General features: G+C 41.1%; 1 protein-coding gene across 1 annotated transcript; it reads right to left on the bottom strand.

The window, feature by feature from the left end:
* Positions 1 to 2,498: 2,498 nt before the first annotated feature.
* On the bottom strand, positions 2,499 to 11,540 carry smg8 (SMG8 nonsense mediated mRNA decay factor). The gene is made up of 5 exons (XM_030438645.1): positions 10,466 to 11,540; positions 8,562 to 9,465; positions 8,167 to 8,312; positions 5,753 to 6,640; positions 2,499 to 3,783 (listed from the first exon to the last, which is right to left on the bottom strand). The coding sequence occupies exons 1-5, from the start codon at positions 11,264 to 11,266 to the stop codon at positions 3,571 to 3,573; spliced, it is 2,952 nt and encodes a 983-aa protein (XP_030294505.1). The 5' UTR covers positions 11,267 to 11,540; the 3' UTR covers positions 2,499 to 3,570.
* Between the last annotated feature and the right edge of the window lie 206 nt (positions 11,541 to 11,746).

Below are 11,746 nucleotides of genomic sequence, written 5' to 3'. Positions count from 1 at the left end.
TTGTAATATCAGTTGAAGTGAAAAAGGAGCTGAAGATATCTGTTGAACTGAAGTCTTGAAAAGAGTAAATGCGTGAAAAAACTAAAAGGGTGTCAAGTGTCACTTTCTGTCAGTTTCTTTTTCCCCAAAAGGGACACGTAGCAAAAATGGATATAAAAATCTTTTTTTTTTTTTTAAACACACAGTTAAAGGTATTCATATATCTGAGTTGTGAATAAAAAATATCCAATTTTAAGATGTAGTGAAAGGAGTCGAAGTGTTGACTGAAGTGTAAGTGCTTTGAAAGGTCAGATGAAGGGTGAGAGCTGAAAGGCTACGGTGGCTTGGGGGGTCAAAACACAGCATTTCACAAAAGACAACAAAGTTTCAGAAAGCACAAAAACATTTTCTTGTGAAACGGTGTTGTGTTTTTGATCCTCAGGGCCAGCATAGAGAACCGTGTGACTGTAACTGTTACTGAAGCTGAACTGTCAAAATCCCAGAGTGACCAACTTCTGACTACTACAAATGACGCTGAAGGTTTCTTTAAATCTTGACCGGCAGTTGCTTAACTTTTATGACAGAGAACAACACTCTTTGGCTTTGTTATTAACCTAATTGTTATTACCCACATTCCTGAAGCTTGTGTGTGGGTGTAATACTAAGGTATGAAATCACTTATGTCCTTATTCCTTGCTGTAGTTTTCCAGTAGTAAAGTTATGTCCACTTCACAAATGAAAAATGAAGCACCAGAGGCAACACATGAAAGCAAGTTATACCAAAATGGATGCAACAGCTTACATTACTTCCTGCGTCTCAAGACACTGTAAAGAGAATAACAACAGATTGTCTTTTACGTTCTGGTAGTTAAAATTAAGGTTCAGTTTATAAAATGTATTAATGAATGCAGGCTGAACTAGTTAATATAGTGGTTATTTATGTTAGAGATGGCAATAGCCTTGTCATTTTTCTATTTGTATCCTATATATTTCATCTTTATTTGAAAGTGTTTGTAACAGTGATATCTACTACTTTTTTTGTCGGTTGCAAGAATATATAAACAGTTAACAAATATCCTTTTTATGGGCACTGCCGACAATCGCTCTGACTCCCAGCTTTCCGTCTACAGAAATAAAGGTGTGAAAAATACTGGATGAAATTGGAGTGCTGCTTACAGGAAATAAAGACTGATTCAAGTTTTGGGGGACTTTTTGACTCCTGTGTAACCAAGCATACATACATGTCTGGCTTATCTTATCTCGTTCCAGCCCTTTATGTTTTTGGTCGACACTTCCATTTGGTTAAATGCTAAAAACACAATAATACAAGACAGATGACAGCAGCTCACCAGCAGTAATGTGTACATTTATATTATTACTTGAGAGCAGTTTGTGTTTAAACAGGTGGTCCGGACACATCTGAACTTCTCACCCAGTTGTATAAAGTCTTCTGGGCAGGGTTCGTACACATTCTCAAGGTCAAATTCAAGCACTTTTCAAGCACTTTTAAGGATAATTTTTAAGATTGTCCAGCACCTTACTGCTGGGGTAAAATATGTATCTAAAGGAATATATATACTTGTGATTTTTTTCTTCACTTTTTATCACAATTATGTACATTGTACTATGCTGTAAACATCTAAAATTATATTCTATAATAGCAAAAACTTCAGAAATTAATTATCCAGTCTGATCCCAATTTTGTAAAAGACACAGAGTTATAATGTCAAGCACTTTCAAGCACTTAAACTAAAATCCAAGCACTTTTCAGACCTTGAAAACACAACATTGAAATTCAAGCACTTTCAAGGATTTCAAGCACCCGTACGAACCCTGTCTGGGGCTCTGGAGGGACATTATGCTAAATTAATTTAGGCCATTAGATTAATTTGAAGGATTCTGATTTAAATCCTACATTCTGCAGGAAGTCAGTATAATGAAGCCAGCACTGAGGTTATATGAAAACACTGTTGAGTGCTATTTTTTGTAGCAGCAAAACTGTAAACACAGTTCTGTAGTATGATATAAAAACAGGCTATAAAACAGTTCAGTAAGGGCTATCTATTTATTGGTTTAATTTTGGTATGTGCTTAATGGATGTTGAGATGGTTTAACAGAGATAAAGGAGTCTAGCCCCCTCTAGTGGACAAACAGTCCTACCTACCTGGAGGATTTCTGTTTTGTGTCGCCCTTAATCCTCATAGGAAATTAATGTTTCCTAATGTATAAATAACTTATTGCAGCATCTTCTCTACAGCATTAACCTATACATCACAGGGGACCAAATATCACTCATAAAACTAGTAATGATACCCTGCCTATGATACCTTGTGATGATCATCTTTACAGCTTTGCTTGAAAGTTGCCTTCATTTTAACTGTTTGTGTTTTTCCAGTTTTTTATGTTTTGTCTGTACCTTTGCACTTATTTTTATTGTAAATCTTTTACCGTTGCTGTATTTTCTTATGACTTTCTTTCACACAAATATAGTTGCCTTGTCAATAACATCTGACACAGAATGCCAGTTTTTTCATTTACAGAAAAAAAACATGAACATCCTCCTCCCCAGCTCCCGGTCTATGAGGCAAGTTTGTCTCAGTAATCAGTTTACACTGATTAAACAGGTTACACTTGACTGTAAATCCTTAAATCTTGCGTTACTGAGCAGCAACTAAACAGTGAATAAAAGGCTTATAACACACTTTGTGTGTAGTTGTATGCAGATATTTGTTTATTTATACATTTATTTTAAACTTTTTTTTTTAAAACATAATTTTTATTATCACCACTCATGGGTGCATACAGGCATTAACAACATTATAGTGTGTAATAGACCATTTATTAAATGTCTGTATACTGCTTATAAAAGGCTTAATAGGAGGAAAGTAATTTGCTGCTAAATAAACATCAGCTCAGCCTTGTTATTATGATCAGGACACATTTTCAGACAGTCTCTCTGGGAAGACGTCCACAGTGTTTTACTTGTTTGTTCCAATGAAAAGTGACAGAAATAGTCGGAGTTTACATCCTGCTTGTTCTTCTGCCTCCGCACAGCTGGCCAATCACGGCTTGAAGAGTGTGAAAGTCAGTTTTTTGGTTTTGGGTAAAGACCAAAAAGTTTAAGAAACTGTCGGATATAGCGATACTTCAATCCGTCATCAGAAAGGTGTAGGGAGAGCGGGGTTTCTGAAGCAGTTCCAACATCTGTGAAGCACTCATAACGAAGCATACTGGCAGATGAAAGCCCTGTTTCTGCCTGACAGAGTCTGCAATACCCCCAAAACTGTTAGAACAAGTGCATTACTGATTATTTTAAGAGATAAAAATGGAAAGTTCAAAGTTTGGATGGCACTACAGAGAGGCTTCTTCCTCTTTGGAGCCTGAAAGTGTCCACACATTTATTCAAATTGTGTTTTAAAGCAAAAATCTAAATCAACAGGATTCAATCTATGGGGTGTGAATATCAACAGCACATTTCTTGGAAACCCAACACCCTTGTCCTCCAAAAGTGTTTGTCATGGCCAGATTTTGACCTGTGGGAGATGTAAATAAATAAAACTGGCCCCAGGAAGGTGAGGTTCTTCACAAAGTTCACTGTGGTGGAGGGTTAGCAGTGGTGGCCTTCAGGATGCCTCGCAGCACCTTGTAGTTGTTGAGCGGTTGGTTCTCTTTGGGGGGGTAACAGGGTCCACGTTCTGTTGAGTAGGAAAAAGGGAACCGCAACACCCAGAGACTGTCAGGCGGCAACACTAAATCTGTCTGCTCGGGATGGAAAACTGGGCAGGGAGGAGGACCAGGCTGCACCTGAGAACACGTCAGGAAAAACACAGTATTTTCAAGATTAATGTGACATTTTAATTAAAATATACTTTAATACATCTCTATCAAAACTAAATATTTTGTTATTTGACATCTGAAAAATTACACAAAGCAAGGAAGTATAACTTACTCACAGTCTCCTCAGCAATGACCTACAACTTGACCCCTATTAATTTAGCCTATATCTGTTTACATGTGGTTAATTAACACCAATAAAAAGGAACACCACTTTGTGTCTGCACTGTACCAATATATGTACAGACAGCTAATACTGGATTACTTTGATACTGAAGAAAACATAAATGCTATGATTTTAAGCAATTTCTGCCATTATAAGGAGACTCTCTATGATTTCCAGGTAGTCTTTGAACCTCTTGATTACATAACAGTTATAATGATTATCAGACTTGGAAGAAGCCAAACTTGAGCTGAGAAATATTTGTTTGATACAAGGAAGAGACCAAAGTATGTAGTAAAGGCAGTGAAAAATCATTATTTTGAAGAGGCGGTCATCTACAGAGCTAAAATTTGTATTAACAGATGATCAGAAAACTCAGGGAGAAACACTTCACTGTATCAGCTTCTACATCCAAAATTAACAAATCCACCTATTGTGAAGCTATCACAGTATAAGACTGTGTTAGTTAAGATGTATATAAAGAATAAATCCAAAGACTAACTAGTTAGATAAACTATATATCTAGCTAACACCTACATTTGAAATGTGCCACTTCTTTGTTTTGGTGACAGTAAACAACTGAGCCTCAAAACTGTGCTCGGCTTCCAGGAAATGTGATGATTTCTTTAATGATGGAACTGGCCCACAGCATCTCTGTCTCCAACAAACAAGTGTTTTTAAATCCTCAGACCTGAGCCAAAAGCTTGAGCTGGAGGAGTGTTTATAAAAGATCTGTGTTTGACTAACCACTGATCTTTGGAAAGTGTCGTACTGAGGAAGTAGCAAGAAGCACTAAAGATGGACGCAAAATAAACGTTCCCACGACGTTTTGACAGCTCATTTTAATCCAGGGTTTCTGCAGCTTCAAGTTAAATTTTGGACGTTTAAAAACCCTTTAGATATTACTGGTGCTGCAAGATTATTTTCAATAACCATTAATCTAACGATCATTCGCCCAAAGTGATGTCTACATTTGCCTTTTTTATACAACCAACAGTCCGACACCCAAAGACTCTTTATTCCAAATTCTTACATTTTAGAAGCTACAGCAGGTAAATAATTGAACATGTTGCCTGAAAAATGTAAATGATTATCAAAAATAGTTTCAGGCAGTTCATCTTCTTTCCATCAACTAATTGACTAAATCGATCAGTTAGAATGCAATTTATGGTTTTTCCTCAATTCAATCATCCAAAGCATGAAAGCATGATCCACCTGGACTCATACAAGCACCATAATGGAGAGTTTAAAACACCTAAAATTGATGTATTCTTTATAGCCAATGCTCATTAATTAATGCTACTGTAATTTCCCAGCTTGGGATCAATAAAATCTATCTATCTATCTATCTATCTATCTATCTATCTATCTATCTATCTATCTATCTATCACATTTTTTCATTTCTGTTCCTTTTTTTAAAATCTGCATCCAATTCCTCTTATTGATGTTGTTTTTATCATAATTCAATTCCTTTTATTCCTTTTATTTGTATTTATCCATCTTGACATTTTGACTCAGTATAGATAGATGTAACAGCGTTTCAAACAGCAGATCTAAACCTGACAACAGTCAGTCACTTTTGATTTGTACTCCTGAAGTTCACACCCATTTCCTACAGCAAAGCATCATTTGAAGAAAGTGAAGGCTTCGGTCATTATCAGAATACTCTTCACACATATTGTGATAAATATTGGCATTGACCAATATGGAAAAAAATATTTTCTGCCGTAACGCCCAGCCCGATGAAGAACTGACAGGTGTTGTAAACCGTTTACCTGTGGGTTGAGGGTCACCTCCAGCGGGGCGTCAGGCACCACAATATAAAGGCGAGCCAGCTGGGCGAAGTGAGGCTTCAGGCCGCGGCCCTGTGAAGGTGAAGGGATGTACAGTGGCATGTCGGTGTTTAGCACCCTGGTGGCAGGATCTTTGGCGCCCCCTGGCCCCAGAACCTTCACTATTTTATCAGGCCCGCAGCTGATGAAGCGCCTTCCCCTGCTGTCTTCATACTCAAAGCCCACAAAGACACGAGCCATATCGTCCCTCCTGCGACTCCTACCGAGCCCTCCGGTGCTCCCTCGCTTCCCTACCAGGGTCTTGTTGGGGGCTGGCCACGAGGAGGTGCCTCCATCCAAAGGCTCTGTCAGTCCTGTGTCCTCCTCTGACCGTGAGCGAATCACCAAGTCCCATGGCAACAGGAAGGAAGAGCCGGGGAGGAAGCCTGGCTGTTCCAGACCGGTGTGGCAGTTGTATGACTTGGCTGGTCCCAGTTTGACCAGCGACCAGCTGGAGAACTTGGGCAGCAGACCTTTTGGGCAGCCAGAGTGCATCATACCTGGGAGATATTCCACAGTGGAGGGCTGGCGGTCAACAAGGCTCGGCCTCTTTTGCTGAACTTGGGTTTCGGTTCCGTCTCCGTCCGCATAAGGCCCCAGACTGTCTGTGGACTGGCCCAGACTGAGAGCCAGGCTCAGGCTGGTGTCTCCGGGTGTGTGACTCTGCGCTGTGGTTGACTCCTTCAGCCGCTCGGCTTCACCAGACCCCGAGGCCTCACATGGCACTCTCTGAGCAGGCTGGTTGCAGGCTGGTGCAGGGTCAGGAGTGCTGGGCTGGAACACTGGAAAGTCGATCCTCTCCAGCTTCCCGCAGCATTTCTCGTCCAGCATCTATTCAGGAAGAGCAACATTACTGAGGTGCAACACAGACAAGGAGAACTCGTATTTAAGGCAGGGTTGGACAATGTTTCAGATCCAGCAGCTATATTTACTAATCCTATAACAGCAATGTATCAAATTAAAACATTCTCTGTAGGTTCTTACAGTGAATTATCATCTAAATCTGTTCCCCTCCATCATAAAGAGCTTTCAGCTCATCGCTCAGCTGCCCGGCTCACTACTTCAGTGTTTTGGTTCACTCGCTCTGCTCTCATAGTAGTTTCCAGCTACAGCAGGCAGCTGTTTTTAGAAATGTAGCTCTCATAAACCCACTTTACACTTATAGCACATCACCAAACACCAGACGCACAAAGCTGACAACCAGCTGGTGAACATAGTGGAGTATTTAGCAGCTGAACCAGATACTTCTCCTCTACCAAGGAGATTATGTTTTCACCAGTGTGCATTTGTTTGATGGCTGGTTTGTCTGTGGGATAACACAAAAACTGCATGGATTTAGAGAATGGGTCTCAGCCCAGATTTTGTATGGATGCATCGATCTCGATGAAAAAAGTCAGACGTATTTATGTGGCTGGATTCAGCTTGACTGGATTAAAGGGGACTCCTAAGCCTTGGTGGAGGTTTGTGCTCTACTGAGGGGCATTCAAGTTTCCTCTGGAGTTGGTAGAGACCAAAAACAGCTAAAACAATAGTATCGAACTTACATTCATCAGATGAAAAGAGACGCGACTCCAAATGAATGATAATGTTGCTAAATAACTGCTAGATGTTTAAATAAGCAACTGTTTTATAAAATAAAGTGTTGGTCGATATGTCAGTGCTCCCGATTTCTTTGTTTCTGTCTTTTTTTAAAACATTTTTTTTACCTTTTCTTAATCTTTATTTGCAGTTTTGTGTGTTTGAGTTTCTGTCAAATTTCTGGATCTCTTCTTTTGCTTGTATTGTCTTGTATTCACAGGGAAAAAGAGACTTTTCCAGGAAAAAGAACTGTCTAAATAAAGGCTGAACGAATGGACCAGGTTCTGAAGCCGACAGAGCCAGTGGAGCGAGGAGAGGTGGATGCTTGGTACCTAAACGCAAATCTGCAATATCAAAAAATGGGTGTTTACGTATGTACATATCAACAAAAGTATTCTACTTGTGTAGCATAAACGAGTTTAGAAACTTTGATTCTGCTATGCAACCTTGTGTTGATCATAGAAATTAGTCAAAAGGGTTGGCCACCGAAGATTCAGTTTAATAACATGGTGGAGATCTCTTTAACTTCTTTGGTTTTGTAAGGTCAGAGTGGTGTCCTTTGTAGCACACTTGGATTTTAAGGATTTTTGAATAAATTGATTAAATATACAGTGTGAAATGAATATGCGCTGGCTCTTTAAACACAAAGAAAAAAGTGCCACCTCCACAAAGATTCAGGATGTGGCACCAAAAATGCCCACAGGCTAGATGATGAGTGTCACACTAGCACTATCAGAGCTGTGTATGCTGCTATGAAGGAGTGCAGTGTGAATTCTGACCTGATAGAAGTCATAATTAGCAGCCTGGATGTCAAACGGATCCTCACGAGGAGCCTGTTTCCTGCCACAGTTACAGGAGCTGGTGGAGCGCCCCCTGCTGTTGTGGTTCAGGATGGGTGGGTTGCGGTCCATGTCCGGCTTCTCTCCTACAGAAGTTAATGTCAGATTTAGTGGTTAAACATGCATGTGCATAAATACATTAAGATCTTTCTTTCCTAAGTGTTTAAAAGGTTTTATGGCTTCTACCTCTAATTATTGAAATGTTCCTGATAACATAAACCACATGGAAGACTCCAATGTGCTATATTATACACCCGGTGCATTACATTCAGCATGTTTCTGTCCTCATTAGCCCTGACGCAGCACAGCAGAGGTAGAGAAAGTAGAGTGTTCACCTGGCTGAGGCAGCAGGTGGAACTTGTGAACACAGTGTTGGTCTGTCAGGCTTCGCTCCTCACACAGCTGGTGGCCGTTGCTCCAGAACTTGTAGCAGTCCTCATGAAGCTGCAGAGCGTAGCGCTGGAAAGCAACACCTCTGGCATGCTGGCTGTACACCCGCAGAGCTTGAGCCAGCTGGTTCTTGTGCACCGTGGTGGTGTAGTTATGGGGCAGGTTGGACTGGTACGCGCTGTGAGCGAGTGGCAGAGCTTTCTGACACCTGTTCTCAGAGAACTTTGTGTCAGCATCGAGGAAACCCTCCAAAACCTTCAGCTGGCCTTGCACTTTTGTGGCTAGTTCAGCTGTTTCTTCCTCGGTGTTGCTTATAAGGACCTGGTGGAGTCTGGAGGCGACCTGGATCCACTTGGAGTAGGTGGGCAGCTCAAAGTGTGAAGGCTGCGGGTTGCGGCCAACGCTGTCGTCAAAGCCTTTCTTGGTCAGCACCAGCTCTACGTGCTGCCACAGGAATTCCTTTAAGCTGCAGTCCACTGGTTGACCGCCCATCGACATGCCAACCAAGTCTCCGCCAAAGCCAGGCTGCCGAGCTGAACGTCTCATCTGCTGGTAGCGCCTCGGGCCTGACACTAATGTGGTGGAGTCTTGTTCACACAAGATGCAGTTGGAGCGCAGCTGACCGAGCAGGGCGCCCACAGGGTCTTCTTCGACTGTCGGTATGACATACACAAACGCCTGATTGGCAGGCACAGTGAACAAGCAGTTGCTGCTCTGGTTGGTCAGGACCCTGCTTTTACGGAAGATGCGATAAATTTGATCCTCCAGGGCATGTTGTAGCCTCCTACGGGGAGAGTGCTTCTTGGGCTTGTCAGGGTTTCCTCCAGACTCTGAGCCATTTCCAAAGACCTTTGTAATAAAAAAAAAAAAAAAGGTGTTAAATTCACACAAAACTGTTGGGGTTGTAAAGCTCACTAGACAACAACAAACGTTATGTGATAATATCTTAAAGGAACAGTTTGACATTTTGGGACATATGCTTGTTCACTTTATTGCAGATTTTCTTAAAGAACTGCTATAACCATCACATTTGTCCCATTTGTATTTTTTAACTTCATCATTGATCTTCTCACCTAATTGTTGACAAGAAAGCAAATAAGTAAATTTTTAAAAATATCACACTACAACTCAAATAGATAAGATGGTGCGTCAAAGTCACACCACAAGCTGGCTCTAATATTCAGCCTTTGGGCATAAAAGAAATGTATGTCCCTGTTAACAAACACAACAGGCATCAAACTGACGAATGTACTGAGCAGCTGAAAATGTGATCTTTACATTATCTCTCTGTTTTTTTTAATCATCATTGCCCCCTTCTCTAGCTAGCTAGCTGAAGCAACAGTGTTTCATACAGAGCTGATGGTGCTGACTGATGTCTGCTCATTGGCTGTCACCACAATGCCACTTTCCATTTATTCAATAGGTGTGTACTATCTTTACATTATTTATAACTTACATTATTATATGTTAGGCAAGAGAAAACATTTAAGATTTGTTTTTAATTGAAACATAAACTTTACTTTAAAGTGCTTGTTTTTATATTAATAGGCCTGACTGTCTTAACCCCATAACATATTCAGTGTACTATCACAGAAGTAAAGATCACATTTGAAGCTCAAACCAGGCATAAAACTCCTCAGCAACTTCATCATGTTATTATACATGAAAAAAGGGAGAACACCTAAAATAAATCACATTTTTTGAGAAGTTTTGGTTCTGTTATGTCAGCCCTTGGTCTTTTCCTCTTTCTGTGATTATGAACACAATTGTATTTATGAACATATTAAATATTAAGACTTTAACTTGACAGCGTGCCCGTCAGTTAAAATGACGTTATCAGACAGCGGACCTTGAGAGAACCGTTCATCTGGAAGACGAAGAGCAGGCGCGGAGGGCAGGGCCGACAGTTCACCTTCCACTCTTTGGACACCGGACAGTCTTTGATGGCTGCCCGGATCAGCGGAAGGACCTTCTGCCGCAGGGCGTCTAGGGCTCTGAAGAGCCGGTCGTAGGACACATCGAAGGTCTGATTCGGGTGGACGAGCAGCAGGACGTGGCACACGGAGAACATGTAGAGCAGGTGGAGGCAGTGCTGTCTGTCCAGGCCTTTCCAGAAGTCGTGGGCGTCTGAGTGGCCGATACCGGCGCTCAGAGACTGGCAGGCCCGCAGCAGCTGCCGACTGTCGGACACGGAGGAGAGCAGCAGGTACAGCACCCGGCTCTCCTGGTTGTAGAAAGCCTGAATGTGGCTGTCCGCGGTGCCACCACCGTCGTCCTCAGGTACGCCGAACAGAGAGAAGATGTGTTTGTCCGCCAGAGTATTGATGAGAGACTCTTTCGGCGGGCCGGACTGCATGTTGCTTTTACCGAAAATACCGACGACACACAGGCCGTCGTCCCGATGAGCAGCGTCCTCTTCCAGGGCTGCTTGAAACAGCGACCCCATACTCACAGGGAGCGACATGTTGGCTTCCTTCATGCTGGAACTCGGGGGTATAAAAACAACGACGCACTCGTCTCCGGCTATTCTTCCGGGTTTGTACACTAAAATGTCCGAGTGGTACAAACTTGTTGAACCGTTCCTCTGTTGGCTGCATGTGTTTTTCGTGGGAAAATAAGTATAATTAATAAATTCAGTAAAATAAGCCATTACATTCTGTAGAAATGCCAAATTACAAGGCTATGTCCTGCATTAAGCATGATCAGTATCATTAGCTAAATTTAGCCTAAGTACACACAGTGACATTATATTATTTTACTGTTCTAGTTGTTCAAGGTGGAGCCAATTTTAAGAAATGTATATACTGCTGGAAAATATGACTCATGAGAATGTATCATGTGTTAGTTCATCATGTTTTGCATTTTAAAGTGGAATTTGTGAGGTAGCTTGAAACTACAGTTAGCTAGAGTAAACAAGTATGATATAAAATTTGTGATTCAGCGCAATATTTGAATTTGTGATTTTTTAAATGTAGCTTTTTCTCTGTTTATTAGATGGCTTCAAACTGCAATTTTGATTATAGTTTTTTTTTATATATTTTTTTATTGACAGATTTTGAAATTAACACATAGACTACACATACATCAATAGCCACGGCCAAACTTTAACATCCACATTCACACACACTCT

The sequence above is a fragment of the Sparus aurata genome, chromosome 13 (genome assembly GCF_900880675.1).
Source record: "Sparus aurata chromosome 13, fSpaAur1.1, whole genome shotgun sequence".
Taxonomy (NCBI): Eukaryota; Metazoa; Chordata; class Actinopteri; order Spariformes; family Sparidae; genus Sparus; species Sparus aurata.
This window is presented reverse-complemented; position numbering and strand designations above follow the sequence as displayed.